Raw genomic sequence first — 25,311 nt, 5'->3', positions numbered from 1 at the left:
GGTTTTATTGTCGCTTACATGGTTTAAAACCGAAATAAGCAGTGTTATTACTGATTTGTGCAAGCAGAAAACTGTGTTTACACTTGTAATACTCACTGAAGATTTTAGTGATTAACGGAAGCCCCCGGTATCAATGTCAGTGCGCTTTGAAAGCAGCAGAATTTAATTTTTATTATTTAATCTTTGAGCAGTGTTCGTTTTTAAACTAGGTGCTCACGCGCTGTCATTTTGGGAACATTTGTCATAAATGGCGAAAATGTATTGAATATGTTGTGACACGCTGAGGAGTAAAACCATATTAACCTTAACTGCTCGCACATTTTCGGGGTGAGAGGGCCAAGGGCACTTCACTAGGGAGCAAGGCGAAGCGAACGCAGCGCGCTGCTGTTCTAGGGGGTGAGGCCTGCGCTGGGCGGGTTGGAGGCAGGGCTGTCGCTGTTTAGCGGGCCACGCTGCAGGAGTAAGGCGCGTCTTTCAGGCAGGCAGACCCTCCTCACTATAGACCAGCAGAGGCAATGTCCTGTAACCGCCGCCAGCTCTCTACCATGGAGCAGCCTGCCTGGGAGCTGCTGCGCCAAAGGCTGCGGGCTGTGCGGAACTTCCTGTCCGTGGCGCTGCCCATCGCCAACGCGCACACGGGGGACTTCTACACCCGCGGGGTCTGGGACGAGCTGGTGTGTAGCTCCCCCGAGGCCGTGCTAGCCGCCTTCACTCGGCACCACCCACCAGAGCAGCTGAACCACACGGAGCCCACCAGGAGCTGGGGTAAGTGCTGCGGGGAGAAGAAGCTGTTTGACATCGGTAGGAGTGACGTTGAAAAAACCCACCTCTGATCACAAACACAACTCACCGAACCCTGCTCGTGCTATTCCGCGCTCACTGTGGCTCGTTTCTTCATCACTTCCTGTTTGCGAGCCTTACTGGTAGGCAGCTGTGGCGTAGTTGCTTGCTGCGTCGCCCTTGTTCTAACCGTGTGTGTCTGCCTATCCGTGCGAGTCCGCCCTGACGTCAGTAGGAGACAGAGGAATACTGCTGCTGCCTGCACGTGTGCGTCTCCCCCGTCTGCCCGTGTCCCACTCCCCTCAAAACGGTCTTAGGCAATGCGAGGAGAGTTACAATCATAAACTTTCAAGCAGTATGTTTAAATGCATTTGAATGTACTGTAATGTTAGATGAAGCGTTCCAGTGTTTGTTTGAGTAACTGTTTCCTTCCCACAGTGGAAGGAAAAATTGTATTATTGAATAGTACAATACTTCCCTTAAAAACACAGGTATATGGACTTTATAATTAGATGCGATTTTCCACAGTGAAAGGAAATTGTTGATTTTCACGAATCCCTGTGTGTAAAGTATTATTTGTATTTGTTCATAATAACTATATGGTATATAATAAATAGGATGTATAATCACATATAATATATCACATGTATATGTAACATATTAATATGATGCATATAATAATTCATAATGATATAATAACATGTAATGATTAGGAAAAATAAAATGTATGTAAAAGAGACAAATAACCCCAAGCTGTCAGACTGGATCCCAAAAGTTTTCCTCCGCAGTAATTGTGCTTTTAGAGGACGTCCTGCAACTCCATAGTTATGATGTTGACTCAGTCAATATAGTTCCTTCCCTTGATGCGCTGAAATCAGCTTCTTTTCTGCGCAGCTACATGTATCTGGAGAAGGAGTTCCTCTGGCCATTTTTGGTCTTCACTTTTTTCACAGTATTTTTTCGTGGCATTGGAACAGTGTACATGCCTACTAGCTTTAAGCCCTGTGTGTCCTGTGCTTGGCAGATGTCATCATGGACCCCCACTCTGCATGTGCTGCTTTGGCACCCACAACGCTGATGACTGGAATACCTGTCGACAACTGAAGCCTAAGACGTTGTGAGAGTGGTGGATGAAGCTCCTGGTGAAACTTATTCTGTCCTGTAGTGTATGATTGTGATGGGTCCTTGTCTGGTGGCAGTAAATTGTTGAGAGTGCAGAAATTTGTTGGATTTCTGTGTGGGAAAGTCCAGGGATCTGCAGGCAGCCACAATTTTCCTACCATCTAGCGTTCCTCTAAGGCTTCAGAGAAGAACGTTTCCTCGCCTGTTTGGGTGTGCAAGTGACCATGACAGGGGAGGGCCCAAAATGTAATGATGAGAGATCAAAATTACCTATCACAAAACCAGCTGGTTTTGTAAGATGTTCACCTGTGTCTTTGGTCCTGGGCTCTGTCGCCATATAAGGGAAGCTACCAAACCCAGAAATTCCCAAAAAATAGACACCCGGGCAGTCCATGGAGATGTGGCGTCTGTGGATCCCACAAATGTAGCTTACCCACAGTACCCTGCGAAGGTGAAACATTCATTAGAAACACTATTTTTCCTTTCTTCTTCTTTATGTAAATTACAAAAATGTGCAGGGATCCACAAAAACCCTACCACCCTTTCTTTCTCTACTTGTCCTGATAAAAACACAACCCCTCTTGTTTGCCTGTGTCTAGTCTCTGCATTATGAATGGCTCACTCCAGGTTCAACAGCAGCCCTCATGCAAGGACTACCAGACCCTTGTGTGATCCATTCCTGTCACGGGCAGTAAGCCCAGGCACGCATATGGGATAGCGTTTTTATCAGTGCAACTTGGGGAACGCTAGGTGTTAAGATGTTTATGGATCCATGCATATTTCTGTAGTTTAATTCACAGTAATTGCACGGAATAAGTGCTTTTATTCAATGTTATACCTTTGCATGGTATTCTGTGTTGAAATACTTTGTGGAAACCATGCAAGCCACACCTCCGTGCACTCCCCTGGGTATCTATTCTTTAGAACTGACTGGGTTATGTGGGGTGTCTATAAATGGTTTCAGATCCCAGGCTTAATTAGTACACTCACCTCAGTTATCATTATCGCTACAGAACCTTTTGGGGCCTTCCCTGTTGCAGGCACTTGGCCTACTGACACAAGCAAGGTACCATTGACTTCGGGGAATATTGGGTGGAAGGACGTTTGTGGCTCCTCTCAGATTTCAGGTCGCTAGCTGTGGCACACTGTAGGAAGTTGGCTCTGTATATACTATTTCAAAGTAAGAAATAGTGTGCACAGAGTCCAAGGGTTCCCCTTAGAGGTTGATAGTGGCAGTAATAGTTAATAATAATGCTCTATTTGTGGTAGAGTGGTCGAGCAGTAGGCTTATCAGAGGGTAGTGTTAAGCATTTGTTGTACACACACAGGCAATAAATGAGAACACACACTCAAAGACTTAACTCCAGGCCAATAGGTTTTTATATAGAAAAATATTATTTTCTTTTAGAACCACAAGATTCAGAATTCAAGTAAATACATAAATTGTAAGGTACTTGGCATAGGTAAATATGGAACTTTGGAGTAAACAGTAATGTACACAGTTTTGGCAAAAATAGTAATAAGCTATTTTAAAAGTGGACACAGTGCAAAAATCAACAGTTCCTGGGGGAGGTAAGTACAAGTTAGTTTAGCAGGTAAGTAAAGCATGTACAAGTTCAGTCTTCGGGGCATAGGCAGCCCACCATTGGGGGTTCAAGGCAAGCCCAAACACCAAGCACCAGCAACACAGGGCTGGTCAGGTACAGAGGTCAAAGTAGGGCCCAAATAACATAGGCGCCTATGGAGACTAGGGTTGCTCCGGTTCCAGTCTGCTAGCAGGTAAGTACCTGCGTTCTCGGGGAGGAGACCAGGGTTTTTTTGTAGAGCACTGGAGTGGGGGGGGGGTCACAAACAGGCACACAAAATACACCCTCAGCGGCACAGAGGCCACCAGGTGAAGTGTGCAAAGTAGGTGTCAGGTTTTGCATTGAAATCAATGGAGGGACCCAGGGTCACTCTGGCAATGCAGGCAGGGCAAAGGGGGGCTTCTCGTGCCAGCCACCGACTGGGAAAAGATGAGGGCCGCCTGCTGGTCACTCCTGCACCAGTAGTTGGTTCCTCTTGGGCTTGGGGGCTGCGGGTGCAATGCTTCTTCCAGGCATCGGATTCTTTGTTACCGAGCAGTCGCAGTCAGGGGATCTTCTGGATTCTCTCTGCAGGCGTCGCCGTGGGGGTGCAGGGAGGTCGTCTCAGGGTGTCCACGTTGTTGGAGTCACCTGGGGGTCCTCGCTGAAGTGTTGGTTTCACTGGACACGAGCCAAGGGCGTCGGGTGCAGAGTCTTGGGGACTCGCGCTTCCGGAGTGAGGCTGGAGTCCCTTTAAAGATGGTCCTTTGGGTTACAGGGCAGTCCTCTGAGTCGGCAGAGGTCGCTGGTCCCACTGGATGTGTCGCTGTTCAGGTTCTTTGAGTCTGGAGACAGGCCGGAGGGCTGGGGCCAAGTCAATTGTCTCCATCTTCTCTGCAGGGCTTTCAGGTCAGCAGTCCTTCTTTTTTAGGGCGTCAGGAAATCTGTTTTCTTGGGCTCAGGATCACCCCTAAATACTAAATTTAGGAGTGTGTTTTAGGGCTGCAGGGTAGTAGCCAATGGCTACTGTCCCTGAGGGTGACTACACCCTCCTTGTGCCTCCTCCTTTTGGGGAGGGGGGCACATCCCTAATCCTGTTGGGGGAAATCCTCCAAAGCAAGATGGATTTTCTAAGGAAGGGGTCACGTCAACTCAGGACACTTTAGGGGCTGTCCTGCATGGAGGGTGACTCCTCCTTGTTTTTCTCATTAACTCCTCTGGACTTGACGCCAACGTGGGGGCTGGGTCCGGGGAGCAGGCATCTCCATTAGCTGGAGTGCCCTGAGGCATTGTAACACAAAGCCTGAACATTTGAGGCTCACTGCTACGTGTCACAGTTCCTGCAGGGGGAGGTGTGAAGCACCTCCACCCAGTGCAGGCTTTGTTTCTGGCCTCTGAGAGCCCAAAGGCTCTCACCCCAGGAGTTCAGAAACTCGTCACTCAGTGGCAGGCTGGCACAGACCAGTCAGTCCTGCACTGAAGGACTGGGCAAAATACTGGGGTATCTCTAAGATGCCCTCTGGGTGCATTTTGTAATAAATCCAGCACTGGCATCTGTGTGGGTTGATTATTCTGAGAAGTTTGATACAAAACTTCCCAGTATTCAGTGTAGCCATTATGGAGCTGTGGAGTTCGTTTTGACAAACTCCCAGACCATATACTTAATATGGCCACACTGCACTTACAATGTCTAAAGATGGACTCAGACACTGTAGGGACATATTGCTCATGCAGCTATGCCCTCACCTGTGGTGTAGTGCACCTTGCCTTAGGGCTTTAAAGCCTGCTAGAGGGGTGACTTACCTATGCTACAGGCAGTTTTTGATTTGCATGGCATCCTGAGGGGGATGCTATGTCGACTTTGCCTTTTTCTCCCCACCAACACACACAATCTCCAATGGCAGTGTGCATGTGGTAGGTGAGGGGTCCCTTAGGGTGACACAACACATGCTGCTGCCCTTAGGGACCTTCCCTGGTCACAGGGCCCTTGGTACCACTGGCACCTTTTACAAGGGACTTATCTGTGTGCCAGAGGTGTGCCAATTGTGGAACAATGGCACATTTTTAGTGAAAGAACACTGGTGCAGGGGCCTGGTTAGCGGTACCCCAGCACACTCTCAAGTCAGTATCAATATCAGGCAAAAAGTGGAGGGGGGGGTAACTGCAACAAGGAGCCATTTTCCTACAAAATGCTTCTTTGTACATGGTGTAATCCTTTATTTCTATGGCTGGAATATCAATATTTTTGATTTTGTCATAATTCCATCCTTATGTATGATCTGAGTGTTTCAGGATGGCTGTTCCCCACTAAATGTAATTGCAAGCCTCACAGTGCCACTCCACTGTACTGAATGCAACACTATTCCACACCTCACTTCACACCACAAAATAGCACTCCATTCTATGCCAGTATACTCTAAGCTACACAATGTCACTCCCTGGAAACCCACGCCATACAATGGTACACCTCTCTATACCAATCCACACAATACCAACTCCACCAGCACCAAGCCACTACACTCTACACCACCAGTCTTCACATTTTTAAATAGGAGGCCACTCCTTCCCCCAGTGGGGGAATAATAATTGTGCCCCCTCTGAATTTTTCACAAATATTCAGTTTCATTGGCTATTTTTAAATCTATCTCAACTGATGCCAGTCATACTATTCTGGTCTGGCAGACATAACAAATGTGTAAAAGTATCCACAATATGATTATTAGAAGTGGGTGTGGGCTCGGGCTTTTGAAGAGTATTTGTAGTCCCTTCCCTTTTGGCATGTACTCCAACTTGTTAGTGATGGCCCATTAGAGACCGGTTTGCTGCTGCTCATTTTTGTCAGAGTAAGACAGCCCTGTTTTCACCATAATGCTTGTCTTTGCCAGAGCCAGACTGCTCGAGATGATATCACTCACTTGCAGTGGGACTTTTGCTTTATTAAGAATGGTAAGCAATGGAGCATCTGTAACTCTTTACTCATGCGGCCTAGAGAAAGTGGTGGAGTGGCCTGCCCGAATATCCTCCAGTACTATTGGGCCACCCACTTACAATACATCCCTGAGTGGTTGGTCTACGAGAGTGAGAAACACTGGTTCCATATGGATCAGTCTGATGGCCTCTCTGGGTTCTAGAAAGGCTACACAAGAGTGCTCGACTGAGCAGCACTTATATAGCTACCCTCATTTGGACTGGACTCAACATATAAGACAGATTGGGATTCAGCAAGGGGGGTTACTAGCCGAGGACTGTGGGAAACGACCAACAGGAAAGGGGGGTCAAGATCAGGCAGCCAACTGGAACTGTGGAAAAGGGGTTTGTGCATAACAGTTCAGTGTCGGGTTGCAAAGAGGTACTCACAGGAGAGTTAATCAACATTTTTTTTAATATTGAGTATCGGACAGGCCACTCAAGGACATAGCAGGGAATTCTGAATCATTCAACAGAATAGGCAGCGGCTACTATAGGGGTGAGTGGCTAGCTGTAAGGTCACAGTAATAGAAAATGAAGTATGGCGGATTGCGAACGTAGTGTCTGGCATATAGGCAAGGTGATTTCTGTTATCATTGGGCTTGTGAATCCTGTTAGGCCAACCACACCATCAGTCGGCCAGGTTTGTCCCCTAATGAGTGTATTCAGCATGGAGTGTTGGAGAGGGTGGACAGGAGTGAGGTTTAGTTGATTTCAGTCTACCCATGGTGTGTTCCTGATCAGTCCAGCTAACAGGTTTATTGTTCACTGTATGTGGGATGACTCCAGCCATTGCTCATGGTGTAATTGTCCATTGTGGCATTGGAGCCAGCAACCCTCTTACCACCTGGGTGGCATGCACGCCGCTGCATGGTATGCAATGTGAGGTCTGCTGAATCAATGACACGTTGCAGCACTTGCTTAGTCCCTGCTGGAATTTTCAGTATTCTGGCTTTGTACATAGTTGTTCAAAATGATATATATAGTGTGCATAGAGTACAGATGTTCCCCTGGGACTTAACAGACGCTAAAGAATACAATACTAATGATCTATTTTGTGTTAGTGTGGTGCGTTAGGCTTATCAGACGGTAATGCAGAGCGTTTGTTGTACACACACAGGCAATAAATGAGGCACACAATCAATGACAAACTCCAGGCCAATTGTTTTTATGTAGCATTTTATATAGCAAAAATATATATAAAAGGATCTTCTTGCAGGTAAGTATATTATCAAGTAGGTATCAAACATATGTATCAATACCACTTTTATTAGAGTTGCAAAGAAAACGGTTTACAGACAAGTAACACTTTTCACTGTCAACACTTCAACTTTTAAACAGTCCTAGGGTGGGAAAAGGGTTATTGCAGTTTTGTGGTAAGTACTTGATTTACAGTTACAGTCACTGGGGGTTAGTATGTCCACAGGTCAAGGTTCCAGTTGACTCTAAACATTCACCACCAGCAACACAGGGACGGATGGGTGCAAAGGTCAAAGTTGGTGATTTATAATGGGATTGATCCTAAGGAGACTTCGGGGGGGGGGGGGTGTTTGGGGGGAGAGACTCGGGAATAGATCTGCCATCAGGTAACTCCCTGTGACTTCAGAGGGCAGACCTAGGGGTGCACAGGTTAGCACCAAGCACACACCATTAGCGGCACAGGGTCAGCCAGATGCACGGTGCAAACACAGCGCTACTAATACTTTTCAATAAAAAGATGCTGCAGGCTAGGTCAAGGTGGTTGGTTCTGGGAAACCACAGGCTGGACAAGGAATAGTGCTGCCTGCTGGACGTTGCTTTACTGGTGGTCGGATTCCTTAAGGTCAGGGGGCTGTGGGTGCAATGTTACCTTTCGGCGCTGGGGCTCCTCACCTCTCAGTCAATGGCCGGCATGGGTCCTTCCACCAATATATGCCCCTCACCGGGGCCTGTAAAGGTTGTGTGACCACCCCTCAACTCCCACTCGTGGGTCAGGTGCTGAGCCGGGAGATGCAGCAGGCCTGCACTGCTAGTCTATGAGGGGGAGGCAGTCTTCAGACTGCTTACACGCCAATATGTCACCATGGCTCTAGATTTTCCCACCTCTGGGAACAGTACAGCCCCAGTCAACTGACCACTTTCCATGGATCATTGTGATGCGTGTGGGCGCGGTCACTCCCTAGAAGTCAATATGCCTGCTCCTTACTTCCTTGTAGGAAGACGGGCCTATTTCTGTTAGGGCCATCACCCGCTAGTAGGGCTAAAACATCTAGGCACAGCAGGTGTGGGGGCAGGTGGGGCCCAACCAAAATGAGGCAATTTGAACCCCAAAGAAGCTACTTAATAAGTGCAACTTAAATAAAATGGTGAACCTGGATGCGCACACACAGGGCATCTTAAGAGATGCCCTTTCTATTCTGAAGCGGACCAGTGCCAAAGGCGTTGAAAGCCGGAGGTAGAATGACAATATTGACAGAGAAGTCTGTGACAGACCTGCCCATAACAAAATCGGAAGATATAGAGAAGTGCTGGATGGATGAGGGCTGCCCTTGACCCGACAGAAGTCACGGATTGGTGTGTATGTGTCCGCACGCGGTCACTCCCTGGAAGTCAGTATGCCTGCACCCACCTCCTTGTAGAAAGACAGGCCTATTTCTGTTAGGCCCATCTCCCGCTAGTGGAGCTGAAACAGCTAGGCAACAGGCGTGGTGGCAGGAGGGCATCATCATGATAGAAGTCACAGATTACTTAGAACATGACTTTCCATGGATCTAGAAATGTTGTGGTGTCTCTTTGGACAAAGCCACTACCTAGAGTTCGACCTGTTAATTTTGCATACCTTAAACTTTAATGATTGTTTGTGAGTACTGTACATTGGTATTTAGCTTGTATTTCATTGTCAAAATGTTGCTTGTTTTAAAACTTTGGCATTTACCCAAATAAAAAAAATGATTATGCTTTGCAAATGTGTCACTCATTTGCGCTGTTCCATCTTCGTAATAGCATGAATGGGTGATGAAGTCAGGGGTGCCGGTGTTGATGACGTTGGGGCTGCGGTGTGAAGCAGGACGATGCGACGTGCGGTGCCCACAGGTCACAGTGCAGGCACCGGCTCGGTGACTGCTTCTAGCGGCGTCGGTGAGACTAGGACTGCGGTGTGAAGCAGGACGGTGCAACATGCGGTGTCCACAGGTCACAGTGCAGGCAGCGTCGTCGTCATTGCAGAAGCACTGTCGTCGGTAAGCCCAAGCCAGCGGTGCGGGACGGGACGGTGCTTTGTGACCCTCACGAGCGGTGTCCACAGTGCAGGCAGGGATGCTTGTTGACGACGCTAGAGTCAATGATACTTGCATCGGTGGACAGGGGCTGCGGTGTGGGATGGTGCTTCGTGCTTCTCACGAGTGGTGTCCACAGGCCACGGTGCAGGCAGCGGCGCAGGTGTCAGCAGGAGCGTCATCGGGGAGGTCCAGGCTGCACTGTGAGTAGGCGATGCCAGAGTGTGGGGCCCACAGGTCACGGTGCGAGCAGCGGCTCGTGAAGTCGTCTGGACGGCATCGGTGAGACCACGGTTGCGGTCCAAAGCAGGGCAGTGCGACTCAGTGCAGCGTCGGCAGGTAGCGGTGCGGCTAGCGGCTTCGTTGGTGATGGCACAGTGGTTTTTCTTCTTGTACAGCACATAACAGAGTTCCCAGTGCTGCAGGTCAAGAAAACTGAAGTCTTCAGTGTCTCTGAGACTGCCAACAGTAGGCAAGCTCTACTCCAAGCCCTTGGAGAACTTTCTCAAGCTGGAGACACAGCAAAGTTCACCCTTTGCACTCTTTTCAGCCAGAAGCAGCAACTGCAGGCCAGTCCAGCAAAGGGACAGTACTCCTCCAGCTCTTCTCCTTGGCCGAGATTCCTCTTGATTCCAGAAAAGATTCTAAAAGTCTGGTGTTTTGGGTCTTCTTCTTATGCCCTGTTCTGCATTTGAAGTTGGCAAACTTCAAAGCAAAGTCTCAAGTGTTTTCAAGATCCTTCATTGTCCAGGCCAGGCCCCAGACGCACACCAGGGGGTCGGAGACTGCATTGTGTGAGGGTAGGCACAGTCCTTTCAGGTATGGACGACCACTCCTCCCTCCTCTCTAGCTCAGATGGCTCATCAGGAAATGCAGGCTAAACCCCTCCCCCCTTTTGTGTCAATGTCCAGAGAGGTGCAAAACAGCCCAACTGTCAAACTGACCCAGACAGAAAATCCACAAACAGGCAGAGTCACAGAACGGTTAATGCAAGAAAATGCCTACTTTCTAAAAGTGGGATTTTCAAACAGACAATTTAAAAACCAACTTCACTAAAAGATGTATTTTTAAGTTGTGAGTTCAGAGACCCTAAACTCCACATTTTTATCTGCTCTCAAAGGGAATCTGTGCTTTAAGGATATTTAAAGGCAGCCCCCATGTTAACCTATGAGAGGGATAGGCCTCGCACAGTGAAAACCGAATTTGACAGTATTTCACTGTTAGGACATATAAAATACACTAGTATATATCATACCTTAAACATACACTGCACCCTGCCCCTGGGGCTACCTAGGGCTTACCTAAGAGGTGCCTGACGTAGTCAAAGGGAAGGTTTAGGCCTGGCAAGTGGGTACACTTGCCAAGTCGAATTGGCAGTTTAAAACTGCACACGCAGACACTGCATTGGCAGGTCTGAGCCATGTTTACAGGGCTACTAATGTGGGTGGCACAACCAGTGCTGCAAGCCCACTAGTAGCATTTGATTTACAGGCCATGGGCACCTCTAGTGCTCTTTACTAGGGACTTAACAGTAAGTCAAATATGCCAATCATGGATAGACCAATCAACAGCACAATTTACAGAGAGAGCATATGCACTTTAGTATTGTTTTAGCAGTGGTAAAGTGCCCAGAGTCATAAAGCCAATAAAAACTGGTCAGAGAATTCAGGAGGAAAGAGGCAAAAAGACTGGGGGTGACCCTGCAAAAAAGGCTAGGTGCAACAGTACTCCTGAGGGAGCTGCAAATATATTTTAAATTAAGATGTATTCCACATAACCAATCAAACTTACAGTTCATAACAGTCTATTGTCGATGTTCATGCCCACATTTTCTTCTTGTGATGAAAGCCGTCAGTTCTTTCATGCTCACTCCTGTTTAGGACAGGCAGTTCCTAGAAGAGAAAAGACACCTCATAACTCCTCCATTCACAATGAATATGACGTTCAAGTGTAGAGCAACATATTTAGCCTAATAGCAATGTCACATAATATTCTCCAATACAGTCCTCAAATGCCTGATAACAGCAAAATACTTATACCATAGCAAAGTCCCAATTGTGTTCTCCATCACCTTTGTCATCATGAGAACAGAAGCCTCCTGCTGTGGGCTGAGGTGATAATCATTGCTTGCCACCATGTCCTTGCTAGAAAGCTAGGACATTGTACATTCTATTTCAGGACCACAGTTGAATATTAGGATAGCTGCAGATTTTTAACATTAGAATCAACAGGCAAGCATTAGCATTCACTGTGGTTGATGGAAGGGGACAATAACAGTCCCTACTCACCTGGCCTGAATGGCAGTAGTAATTGATAAATGTGTGCAGGGATTCCACAGCTGGCTCTGTATATAATATGTCAAAGTGAGAGATAGTGTGCACAGAGTCCAAGGTTTCCCCTTAGAGGTTGATAGTGGCAAAATTAGATAATGCTAATGCTCTATTTTGTGGTAGTGTGGTGGAGCAGTAGGCTTACCAGACTTTACTCCAGGCCAATAGGTTTTTGTATAGAAAAATATTATTTTCTTAATTTATTTCAGAACCACAAGATTCAGAATTTAGGTAAGTACATAAATTGTAAGGTACTTCACACAGGTAAGTACGGAACTTTGAATTAAAACAGTAATGTACACAGTTTTGGCAAAACTGGCAAATAGCTATTTTTAAAGTGGACACTGCAAAAATCAACAGTTCCTGGGGGAGGTAAGTACAAGTTAGTTTAGCAGGTAAGTAAAGCACTTACAAGTTTAGTCTCCGGGGCATAGGCAGCCCACCCTTGGGGGTTCAAGTCAACCCCAAACACCCTGCACCAGTAACACAGGGCCGGTCAGGTGTAGAGGTCAAAGTAGGGCCCAAATAGCATAGGTGCCTATGGAGAACAGGGGTGCTCCGGTTCCAGTCTGCTAGCAGGTAAGTACCTGCATCCTCGGGGAGCAGACCAGGGGGGTTTTGTAGAGCACTGGGGGGGGTCACAAACAGGCACACAAAATACACCCTCAGCGGCACAGGGGCGGCCGGGTGCAGTGTGCAAAGTAGGTGTCAGGTTTTGCGTTGAAAGCAATGGAGGGAACCGGGGGTCACTCTGGCGATGCAGGCAGCGCACAGGGGGGCTTCTCAGGCCAGCCACCTACTGGGCAAGGATGAGGGCTGCCTGCTGGTCACTCCTGCACCAGTAGTTGGTTTCTCTCGGGCCTGGGGGCTGCGGGTGCAGTGCTTCTTTCAGGCGTCGGGTTCCTTTGTTACCGGGCAGTTGCGGTCAGTGGGAACCTCTGGATCCTCTCTGCAGGCGTCGCTGTGGGGTGCAGGGAGGTCGACCCAGGATGTCCACGTCGTTGGAGTCACCTGGGGGGTCCCCTCTGCAGTGTTGGTTCTTCTAGACACAAGCCGGGGGTGTCAGGTGCTGATTGTTGGGGACTCACACTTCCAGAGTGAGGCTGGAGTCCCTTTAAAGATGGTTTCTTTGTCGTTGTTTGGACAGAGCCGCTGTTCACGGGAGTTTCTTGGTCCTTTGGGTGCAGGTCAGTCCTCTTAGTCCTCAGAGGTTGTGGTCCCGCTGGATGCGTCACTGTGCAGGTTCTTTGAGTCTGGTGACATGCCGGTAGGGCTGGGGCCAAGTCAGTTGTTGTCTCCGTCGTCTCTGTGGGGCTTTCAGGTCAGCAGTCCTTCTTGTTTCAGGTTGCAGGAATCTAATTTCCTAGGTTCAGGGTCACCCCTAAATACTCAGAGTCACAAAACATAAACCGCTCAAAAACAAACACAAAACCAACATCGCCAGACCAACCCACGGCGAAAGAGTGACTGATCAACCGCTGGCCCCGCCACACCAACACCATTCTGACTGTCATATTTAGAGCCAAAATCCAGCACAGAAGTACATGCACGTCGGTAAACCGTTGGCAGTTCGCACCATGGCGGTACAAAAAGGCACCGCCGAAAGTAGCCAACACCACATTGGCCAGTTCAAAAATCCCACACATGAAACTTATACACACACCACGCACACCTGTAAAAATGTAATGTAATTCGAGATTTATAAAGTGCGTTCCTACTCAAAGAGCATCGAAGCGCTGGGAAGAAAGCACGTAGTAAAAAATAGACAGAGGATAAGAAAAATAACAGAAATAATGAAGATAGAAAAACATTCAATAGATGAAACTGAAACAAACTAAATCAAAGACCCTGATCTTGATGTACCAAAAAATTCACGAGGAAAGAGCCAAGTTTTCACCATTTTCCTAAATTTCATATAACCTGATTCTTGCCTAATATTCTGTGGGAGAGAGTTCCATCCTCTGGCTGCAGCTACTGTAAAAGCTTTGTCTCCTCATTTGGCTTTGTGTGCGAGGGGCCTGAATCAAGTGAGCTTGGGAAGACCTCAAGCTTCTTTTAGGTACATGCAGGAGGAGTCTGGAAGTCAGGTACTGTGGTCCTATTCCATGAACTGCCTTAAAAGTAAGGCAGAGCGACTTAAACTGGATACGCTGCTGCGTCTTGGGGTGGGGTATCTTGGACACCCCCTTAGTGTTTTCTTACACTCCCAGCGACCATCTACACACTACAGTAGCCTATGGGTCCATTCATGGTTCGCATTCCACTTTCTTAGTATATGGTTTGTGTTGCCCCTAGGCCTATTGCTTCCTATTGTATTCTACAGTGTTTGCACTACTTTCTAACTGTTTTACTTACCCGATTTTGGTTTGTGTGTTTATTTTGTGTATTTTAGTTACCTCCTAAGGGAGTATATCCTCTGAGATATTTTTGGCACATTGTCACTAAAATAAAGTACCTTTATTTTTAGTAACTATGAGTATTGTCTTTCTTATGATGTAGCACCTATATGATATAAGTGGTATGGTAGGAGCTTTGCATGTCTCCTAGTTCAGCCTTGGCTGCTCTGCTATAGCTACCTCTACCAGCCTAAGCTGCTAGAACACTACTAATCTACTAATAAGGGATAACTGGAGCTGGCACAAGGTGTAAGTACCATTGGTACCCACTAAAAGCCAGGCCAGCCTCCTACAGGCACTCCCGAAGATATGCAGACACCGGAATCTGGCCTTCAGCAGGCCGAATCACCTCTCAATGACACATCTTGTACGACCATGGGCCTCATTGTAATGGTCAGCTGCATCTGTAGTTGGATGCCTCACAGGTGCACAAATTGCAATTCGTGTTCCATGGCACCTATGGACCTGCCTGTGTTCCTGACTGTGGTGGTCCCTCTTATATTGTTAGTTTCCACAAGGCTTTTGGTGGCGGTGGAGCTGCCCAGGAAATCCTGGCGGTGTGCAACCTTGTCATGTGGTCCTGGGATACTGCCTGACTGCCGGCCTGGAGATGCCTGCTGTCAGCCGCGTGACTACTCCACTGTGGCGGGCCAAACAGTAACTTGGCTGTGTTCTGCAGGTGCCTTCCCAGTACTTGTAATATGGCAGTCTTCACTACCGGGGTCACAGTTGTGTGACCGCCAACTCCACCACGGAGGTTCGCTGACCGCCATACTTATAATGAGGGCGTATATCTCATTTTGATATAGTATATACAGAGCCAGATTCCTACAAGCAGGTTCTTTGAAGTAGGAGACAGGCCGGTAGGACTGGGGCCAAGTCAGTTGTCGCCTTCCTCCTTCTCTGCTGGGGGTTCAGCCTAGCACTCATTCTTTCTTTCTTGTCAAGTCACCAGGAATCTAGTGAGCTGGGTTCAGGGAAGCCCTTAAATCCTGGATTTAGGGGCGTTGCAGGGGTCAGAGGGCAGTAGCCAATGGCTACTGTCCCCGAGGGTTGCTACACCCTTCTTGTGTGCACTCCCTTTGAGGAGGGGGACACAAACCTAACCCTGTTGGTCCCTGTCCTTCAAACCAAGAAGGAGGATTCTGCGGGGGGATCACTTCTGCTTTGGACACCTTGAGGATGGTCTTGGATGGAGGGGTCATTCCTCCCTGCTTTCCGTAATATTCACGGCAAACTTACAGGCAAAAGTGGGGCTTTGTCCAGGGGGAGGGCAAGTCCGTTAGCTGGAGTGCTCTAGGTCACTGTAACAACAGGCTTGAGCCTTTGAGGCTCACCACCAGGTGTTAGAGTTCCTGCAGGGGGGGAGGGGGAGGTGTGAAGCACCTCCACACAGGACAGGCTGTGTTTCTGGCTGCTGAGACATAATGCTCTCACCCCATGTGGTCAGAAACTTGTCTGGAAGTGGCAGGCTGGCACAGACTGGTCATCCCTGCACTAGAAGTTTGACTAACATACAAGGGGCATCTCTAAGATGCCCTCGGTGTGCATTTTTCAATAAATCCCACACTGTGTGGATTTATTGTGCTGAGAAGTTTGGTACCATACTGCCCAGTATCAGTGAAGCCATTATGGATCTGTGGAGTTCGTAATGACAAACTCCCAGACTGTATACTTAACATGGCCACATTGCACTTACAATGTCCAAGAATGGACTTAGATACTATAGGGGCATATTGCTCATGTAGCTATGGCCTCACCTGTGGTATCGTCCACCCTGCCTTAGGGCTGCAAGGCCTGCTAGAGGTAGGGGGGGAACTTACCTATTCCTCAGGCAGTGTTTTGTGGACAGGGCACTCTTAGAGGGGTACCATGTCGACCTTTCCTTTTTCTCCCCAACAGCACACACACAAGCTGCAAAGGCAGTGTGCATGTGCTTGGTGAGGGGCTCCCCAGGGTGGCATAATACATGCTACAGCCCTTGGGGTGCTTCACTGGCCACAGGGCACTTGTTATGAAAGGTAATTCTTGCAAGGGACTTAACTGTGTGCCACAGGTGTGCCAATTGTTGAAACAAAGATACAGATGTTTGGAAAGAATACTGGTGCTGGGGGCTTGTTACAGGATTGCAGCACACTTTCAATCAAAGTTGGCATCAATATCTGGCAAAAACTGGGGCGTAACCAAGCCAACAAGGGCACTTTCCTACAATCGGCAACTAGAATATGTAACTACCAGATAAACCATTACTGAAGGTAACTTGTTCATCTTCTAGTCGCAGATTTGTTACCTTAGAATAGATACCCAAGCAATGCCATCCTCAGTGGTGGGCTGCAAACTAAGATCACACAAGGAAGTTCTGCAGGACAAAATGACCAATGTAGCCTTCTGTGGACCTGACTGTCCAGGCAGTAGTGTTTAGTAACTATACACAGGGATGCCACGTTGCTGCTTGACAGATGTTCAGGAAGGAACTCTGCGTGTTAACACTGTGGACGCAGCAGTTGCTCTGGTGGAATGCATAGCACATTTTGACGCTAAAGAGAGATGCATGAGATGGTACGCTTTTGCACCACTTTCCCTTTATTCACACCTACATATCCAACGTTGTCCACCCGGAAAACCTTAGTGAGATCGAGGTAGAACAATGCCTGTAACTTTGGAGGGGGCAGACCTGGAGGGGTGAGGGGGTTTATACACAGGTCAGCACCAAACACACACCCTCAGCAGCACAGGGACGGCAGGGTGCAAACACAGCGTCAGATTCCTAATGCTTTTCAGTAGGGGGACCCGAGGGTCACCAAGATGCTGCAGGTTGGGTCCAGCGCGTTGGTTCCGGGACACCACATGCTGGACAAGGAGGCGGGCCACCTGCTGGACGTTGCTGAACTGGTGGTTAGATTCCCCAAAGCCAGGGGACTTGAGGATGTAGAGGTACCTTCGGGCGCTGGGGCTCCTCACCAGGTCCAGAGCCAGCATGGGTCCTTCTGCCAATACACCCCATCATCCACTCCCCGGGGCCTGTCGTGGTTGTGTGACCCCCACATGGGGGTCAGGTACTGAGCAGGGAGATGCAGCAAGCCAGCACCGCTGGCCTACGAGGGGGAGGCAGTCTTCGGACAATGGCACCAGAATCTCTCACCTCCGGTATCAGTACAGTCCCAGTGTCAGCTGGCCACTCTCCATTGATCATCGTGATGAGGCATCTCCGCTCAGAAGACAAGTGCAGAGAGGGGAAGTGCGGTAGGCCGGCTTATGTTATGGCAGTCTGGGTGCCCCCTATCAACTGGCAGGTGGGCCGCGTTCACAGCCCATGGCTCCCCTCCATGCAGCCGTGTTGCATAAAGAGGGGAGGGAGCCTCCTTGGTGCCCGATTATGGCAGAAATTATGTGGATTGTGGCATTCAGCCTCTGGAGTTAAGTTACTCCGTGTCTGCCATCTTTCACTCTTTGTCCACCCCATCAGCACGCTCTCATACATACACTGTACCAAATGGGTGGAACCTGTAGACTTGTCACCTGGTTTGTTCATGCACTACCATACACCACACACCACCTGTTAAATATAGTCCATAGGGAGTAGGAGAGGGTCCTGGGTCGCAAGTTGACCAGGAAAGAGTGGGAAACAGTACTTACATACCCCAGGAAGTTGTTGCGGAAAACCAATTTCCAGTACATCCACCATAATAAATTGTTTTTGAAGCTACAGTTGGTTAGTTAGTCTTCACTAAAAAATACTAAAGATAGATAAGCACTAATGAGAGACAGATTAGCAAAGAACATTTACTTTTGATAATTATTGCAAGTAACAACTATGATTCAATGTCTGGACTGGAGAGGAGGAATATGCATTTTCTTTGTACACTTTATCAGCAGCTGTAACAATTGCAAAAAAATTCCTTTCCCAGAAACCTTAGGGAAGAAGTGTTGCACACAACCAAACTCGGAGTTCATAATATAGTCAATGTTTATGCCCACTCTTTCTTCATATGATCAAAGCTGTCAGTTCCTTTGTGTTGATTCCTGTTTGGAACAGTCATTCCCTAGAAGAGAAAATACACTTCCATCCAGAATCAAGTAGAGGGCAAACAAATAAATAAAATAGCAACGCTGCCTTATATTCTCGAATATAGGGGGTTATTCTAACTTTGGAGGAGGTGTTAATCCGTCCCAAAAGTGACGGAAAAGTGACGGATTTACCACCAGCCGTATTACGAGTCCATTATATCCTATGGAACTCGTAATACGGCTAGTGGTATATCCGTCACTTTACCGTCACTTTTGGGACGGATTAACACTCCTCCAAAGTTAGAATAACCCCCATAGTCTTCAAACGCCTAATAATGGCAAAATAGTCCCAATTGTATCCTCTATCACCTTTGTCACCGGAAGGGCAGAAGCCTCTTGCTGCGGGTGGTGATAGTCCTCGCATCCACATCATTAGTAGAATTTAAACTTTCCATTACTAAAGCTAGGACGTTTTATATTCTATGGCAGGACTGAAGGTGAGGTTTATGCAAGCCGCAGATTCCTAACCTTAGAAAACTATACCCAATCAATACCATCCCCAGTGGCCCATCTGTGATCCAATTTCAAAGGAGCAAGTCCAGCAGGACCAAATGGGCAAAATGCCCATCCCTATGGACTCACAAACCTTCACAGTCTTGGAAAAATAAAATCATAAAAAAGTTACTAGGCCTGCAGGTCTAGTACACTGAGTAATCTACTTGACCTAACTGTAATGTTCTTGACCCTCACACTGGTGTTACATTGTGTGATTCTAGGCAAATGTTTTATGGAGCCACTTTTTTCTTCATTATTAAACATGAGAGCACCTTCAAATATACAAGTTCGGCATTTCTGCTGTAAAAAAAAAAGTTTATGATTTAATAGATTAGATTACACGTTTGCTCCATGTATAATAACAATCTAGCCAACATAAAGCTACACACGACCTCCGACTTGTCTCTTAGTTCATTAACATCATTGTCATCAGGGCAGGGGAAGAAATATTCCTTAATTCATGTTTAAATTCTCACTTTTAATAAATATATTACTAAAGCATGATGTGGTAGTGCGCATGGCCCAACATTTTCTTGCACCTACAAACCCCATGAATAGATGGTCATTGTAGGAGGCTGGCTCAGTTTAGCATGTACACCTAAGGTGTGGCACCGTATACTGAGTCCACGCAACCCTTAGCATTAGTCAATAGGTGTCCAGATAGCAAAAACTCTCTAGGGGTAGCCGAGGTGAGCAGATAGTTTATCCAGGAAGGTCAAGCACTAGCAATACCACAGTAGTCAGACAGTATATCACTCAAAAGGAAGAGTTACACTAATGTTGCTAAAATAAAGGATACTTTATTACAGCACTACTACTAGACAAGCATTGGTATATCTCCATTTGGAGATATCTACACACAATATATTTACACAAAATAACCATCAGAAACAGCATTACAAATACGCAGGGCCCTATAGGAAGGCCAAGCCATATACTAAAAAACAAAAAAAGTGGAAACTGAAACAGTGTTCCTAACCAAGATAAGTGTGGTAGTTAGCGAGGGGCAGGACCACGAGAGGGAAGTACAGTAAGAGACCCCAGCAACCAGGAGTACGGTAGTGACCCACCCAGTAGTCCCATAGACTAACACAGCAAGTAGTGTTTGGAGTTTGTAGAATTTAGGACCCTTCCCAGTGGGCCCCAAATAAACCAGCAGATGAGAGGATGGATGGAGAGTGCCTCAACCCCAGGATACCCAGAAGACAGAAGTACCTACACCAGGGACCCAGATGCAGAGGGGAGAAGGGACCCTGGAGGAAGCCCAGCCTTGGATGTTCCACAATTCTTGCAGGAGCTGGAGAAACAATGTTGCAATGGGAGCCTTCCCACCAGAAGCAGACTTGTTCATTTCTATTGAAGACCAGCAGCGGTTCCAGATGCAAGGACCAGAAGATGTCTTGCAGAGAGTTCCTTTGAGAGCCTTACTCAACAGATCTGAGGACCCACCCATGGTGGAGCCCTTTAGTAACCCTAAAAGGAGGTTGGTCACTCTCTGCAGTGACCCACCTATCAGAGGTGGTCAGGGATGTCATCTACCTGGCCTAACCAGCCAGATGCTTCCAGGGGCCTCTGCACATCTTATTTCCACGATCTCAGAATCAAGTGGCCACCTGGCAGAGCTCGGTCCACCTCCCTAAGGGAGGAGCTGGACAGGGTGGTGGTCACTACCTTGTCCTTTGTGTCGTTTTCGGCTAGAGCAGGGACTATGGGTTCCTGAACTGATGCAAACCAGATTATGGAAGGAGGGCACCAAATGTGCCCTTCTAAGCAGTCAGGTGGTGCTCAGAGGCCACCCCAGGGACACCTAATACACAGGGAGAGGTGGTTACACCTCTCCCTTGCAGGAAATCCTTTGTTCTGCTTCTCTGGGCTGAGCCTGGCCACCAGCAGGAGGGCAGAACAGTGTCTGGTGTCAGCAGTAGTGTGGGCTGGCAACTAGACCCCGTAAGTCTGCACAAGCTGAACTGGGGGATCCTCTAATGAACTCCCAGAGTAAATGGTATCATGAAACTAACTCTGGAATTGGTGCGGTTGCATGATACCAACATGTTTGATACCAAACACGCCTAGGTTCAGAAGCCATTATGTAGCTGGACCACTTGTGGTGACAAGTGTCCACTACATACCTTAAGATGGCTTCTCCAGAACTGGCCTGGGGTATGAAGGGGCACCCTGCTCATGCAGGGGTACTGTAGGAAAGTACCCTCTGTCTTGGCATGGTTACCCCCATAGCCATAAAGAGTATATGGTCTGGGAGTTTGTAAACGAACTCCACAGCTCCATAATGGCTACACTGAATACTGTGAAGTTTGGTATCAAACTTCTCAGAATAATAAACTCATACTGATGCCAGTGTGGGATTTATTACAAAATGCACACAGAGGGCATCTTAGAAGATTCCCCCTGTATTTTACCCAATCCTTCAGTGCAGGACTGACTGGTCTGTGCCAGCCTGCCACTGAGACGAGTTCTGACCACCTGGGGTGAGAGCCTTTGTGCTCTCTCAGGCCAGAAATAAAGCCTGCACTGGGTGGAGGTGCTTAACACCCCCCTGCAGGAACTGTAACACCTAGCAGTGAGCCTCAAAGGCTCAAGCTTTGTGTTACAATGCCCCAGGGCACTCCAGCTAGTGGAGATGCCCGCCCCGTGGACATACCCTCAACCTTTGGTGGCAAGTCCAGAGAAGATAATGAGAAAAACAAGGAGGAGCCACCCACCAGTCAGGAAGTCCCTAAGGTGCCCTGAGCTGAGGTGACCTCTGCCTTTGGAAATCCTCCATCTTGAGATTGGAGGATCCCCCTAATAGGATTAGGGAGTGTGGAGTACCTTGCATTTTATGTGTTTACTTCAAATCCTGAATTTTTCTATATAAAAACTATTGGCCTGGAGTTAAGTCTCTGAGTGTGTGTTCTTCATTTATTGCCTGTGTGTGTACAACAAATGCTTAACACTACCCTCTGATAAGCCTACTGCTCGACCACACTACCACAAATATAGCACTAGTATTATCTACTATTGCCACTATCAACCTCTAAGGGGAACCCTTGGACTCTGTGCGCACTATCTCTTACTTTGAGATAGTACATACAGAGCCAACTTCCTACAGCCAGTGAATGGCTTCAAAATCTTTCTCAGCTTCGAGAGAGACCAGTAGGTGGGTATTCCATCTATGGGTAACTGTCATCAGCCAGTTTTGGAGCCTACGCAGGTTTTCCCTGGTACAGCGTTTCAGCGTGAAGCTTGATTGATCATTGTGAATCAGCAAAGTGATCACTCCAAGGAGTCTGGTGCCTAAAATGTTGGCGAGGACTTGGGTCTCTCCATTTATCAGGGGAAATGGTCGGTAGTAGCACTCAAGAGGTCAGGGGGTTGCCTTACTAAGCATGGCCACAATTGTGGGCTTTTGAAGGTCCGGCGGAAGTATCCCCTCCTCCCATGCCCTAGAGTAAAGCTGGAGCAAGAAGATCTACCTGGTTCTTAAAAGATTCAGCAAGGAGGCCAGTCAGTCCCAGAGTTTTCCCGGATCAGAGGCGAATTATAGCACTCTGGACTTCAGTTAAGGTAATGTCTGCATCCAGTAAGTCGCAGCTCTCTGCTGAAAGATTTGGGAGCTCTACTTCTGCAAGATAATCTATGCTCTGGGTAGCATCTGCTAATAGACGAGTCTCATAGAGGGCTGCAAAGTAAGAGGCAACCGCTGTTGTGAATGCCTCCTCAATGGTGTGCAGGGAGGCCTCCCCACCTCCGAATTATTGAATCCATCAAGTCTCTAGCTCTCGGTGGTTCAACCAGGTCAACAGTTTTCCAGCGTTGCCCTCTGCCTCGTAGAGGTGATGCCGGGTGGCTAGCATTTGGACACAGACTGCGTCTGTAGTCTATTTGCAGTATTCCTGGCATAGGGCTTGTAGTTGGTGAGTCAGTAATGGGTCAGGTGAAGTGGTGTGTCTAGCTTCTAATGTTAGGTGTCTGTCTTTTATGGCTTCCACTGTTGGGTAGCTTTCTTCTTCTTAAATGTAACAATGTTTTGAAGTCTATCTCGCACCGTTGCCTTGTATACTTCCCACAGCATGGCAGGGGATGTCACTGAGCCTACACTGGTAATGAAATGCAGCTCAGTTTCAGTATGTACCGCATGAATCAAGGATTCGACGCTGAGTGAAATGGACTGAGTGGGGTGGACTAGACTGGAGTGGGGTAGTCTAATCTGGAGTAGATTGGACTGGGGTAGAGTAGACTGAATGGGCCTGAAGTGGACTGAGGCGAAGTTGATTGAGGTGGAGTGGATTTGATCAGATTGTTTTTGAATTGGAGTGAGACCATTTTTGGGGGATTGGAGTGGGGCAGGTTATTTTGCAATGGAGTGGGGCAGGTTATTTTGCATGGTCACTGAGCTAATTCTGTTTCACAATCAAGGGAATATCAAAACCATTGTATTCCTGCATGCAGAGAACATTTCTACTTTATTAACTGGTCCGTTCAAGGGTAGACAAATTGCTAAAGTCACAACTTGGCCATATTTTATAGCAACCTCAATGCTAGGTTGGGTATGCACTGTTGCACTTACTAGAGGCTCCAATGTGTTGATGTCCTTTATTTTGTTGCCACTCAGATTAAAATGTGTGAGACATGCCCTCCGCTCTGCCAAGACTTCAGTACTCCTGGAGATCCTGTTATCACTTAGGGCCAGATGTAGGAACAGAATATTTTGCGAGTTGCAAATTGCGAGTCATAGCGACTCACAATTTGCAACTCGCAAAATGGTATGCAGAAAGGTGTCTCAGACACCTTCTGTGACTCGCTATGGGGTCGCAAAGACCCACCTCATGAATATTAAGCTTCGAGAGAGACCAGTAGGTGGGTATTCTATCTATGGGTAACTGTCATCAGCCAGTTTTGGAGCCTACGCAGGTTTTCCCTGGTACAGCGTTTCAGCATGAAGCTTGATTGATCATTGTGAATCAGCAAAGTGATCACTCCAAGGAGTCTGGTGCCTAAAATGTTGGCTAGGACTTGGGTCTCTCCATTTATCAGGGGAAATGGTCGGTAGGAGCCTCAAGAGGTCAGGGGGTTGCCTTACTAAGCATGGCCACAATTGTGGGCTTTTGAAGGTCCGGCAGAAGTATCCCCTCCTCCCATGCCCTAGAGTAAAGCTGGAGCAAGAAGATCTACCTGTTTCTTAAAAGATTCAGCAAAGAGGCCAATCAGTCCCAGAGTTTTCCCGGATCAGAGGCGAATTATAGCACTCTGGACTTCGGTTAAGGTAATGTCTGCATCCAGTAAGTCGCAGCTCTCTGCTGAAAGACTTGGGAGCTCTACTTCTGCAAGATAATCTATGCTCTGGGTAGCATCTGCTAATAGACGAGTCTCATAGAGGGCTGCAAAGTAAGAGGCAACCGCTGTTGTGAATGCCTCCTCAATGGTGTGCAGGGAGGCCTCCCCACCTCCGATTTATTGAATCCATCAAGTCTCTAGCTCTCGGTGGTTCAACCAGGTCAACAGTTTTCCAGTGTTGTCCTCGGCCTCGTAGAGGTGATGCCGGGTGGCTAGCATTTGGACACAGACTGCGTCTGTAGTCTATTTGCAGTATTCCTGGCATAGGGCTTGTAGTTGGTGAGTCAGTAATGGGTCGGGTGAAGTGGTGTGTCTAGCTTCTAATGTTAGGTGTCTGTCTTTTATGGCTTCCACTGTTGGGTAGCTTTATTCTTCTTAAATGTAACAATGTTTTGAAGTCTATCTCGCACCGTTGCCTTGTATACTTCCCACAGCATGGCAGGGGATGTCACTGAGCCTACACTGGCAATGAAATGCAGCTCAGTTTCAGTATGTACCGCATGAATCGAGGATTCAACGGTGAGTTCCCAAGCATTGAGTCTCCACGCCTGGGAAGTGTCCCAAGGTTTTGCATGAACGTCACTCATAGGTGAGAGTGGTCAGAGAGTCCCTGTGCCAAATATTCTGTCCTATCTATCGTTGCTACCTCCCCGCTGGTGCTACGATGTAGTCTAGTATGGAGTAAACATTGTGTACTCCAGAATAGTAAGAAGAGGTGAGACTAGGGGGTGGAGACATCTCCATAGGTCCGTGAGGCCCAGTGTCTCTGCAAAATAGGCCAGGGGCGTGTTCTTGGGCTGGTGCACTGACGCACACGTTCGATGTCGGGGGGTCATCTCGTTATTGAAAATCATCTCCCACTATATGTAGCGCCAATTGCGTTTCAAGTAGATTATTGGTGAGGTTAATTAGTGTATACGCTTGAAGTCGGGGATGACGGGTGGGCATAAGCACTAATCAGGGTCACTATTGTCCTGCCCATGTTCCCTGTGCTGCTGCA

General features: G+C 47.7%; 1 protein-coding gene across 2 annotated transcripts in view; it reads left to right on the top strand.

Annotated features, from left to right (window-relative positions):
* Nucleotides 1-347: 347 nt before the first annotated feature.
* Nucleotides 348-25,311, top strand: part of METTL25 (methyltransferase like 25) — a 624,891-nt gene continuing 599,927 nt past the window's right edge. Inside the window, exon 1 of one of the 2 annotated variants that reach the window (XM_069228758.1) lies at nucleotides 348-765. In XM_069228758.1, coding sequence (XP_069084859.1) covers nucleotides 516-765 — 250 coding nt within the window. In that variant the 5' untranslated portion in view covers nucleotides 348-515. The remainder of the gene's footprint in view (nucleotides 766-25,311) is intronic. The other variant, XM_069228757.1, reaches the window with a different exon arrangement.

The sequence above is a fragment of the Pleurodeles waltl genome, chromosome 4_1 (genome assembly GCF_031143425.1).
Source record: "Pleurodeles waltl isolate 20211129_DDA chromosome 4_1, aPleWal1.hap1.20221129, whole genome shotgun sequence".
Taxonomy (NCBI): domain Eukaryota; kingdom Metazoa; phylum Chordata; class Amphibia; order Caudata; family Salamandridae; genus Pleurodeles; species Pleurodeles waltl.
This window is presented reverse-complemented; position numbering and strand designations above follow the sequence as displayed.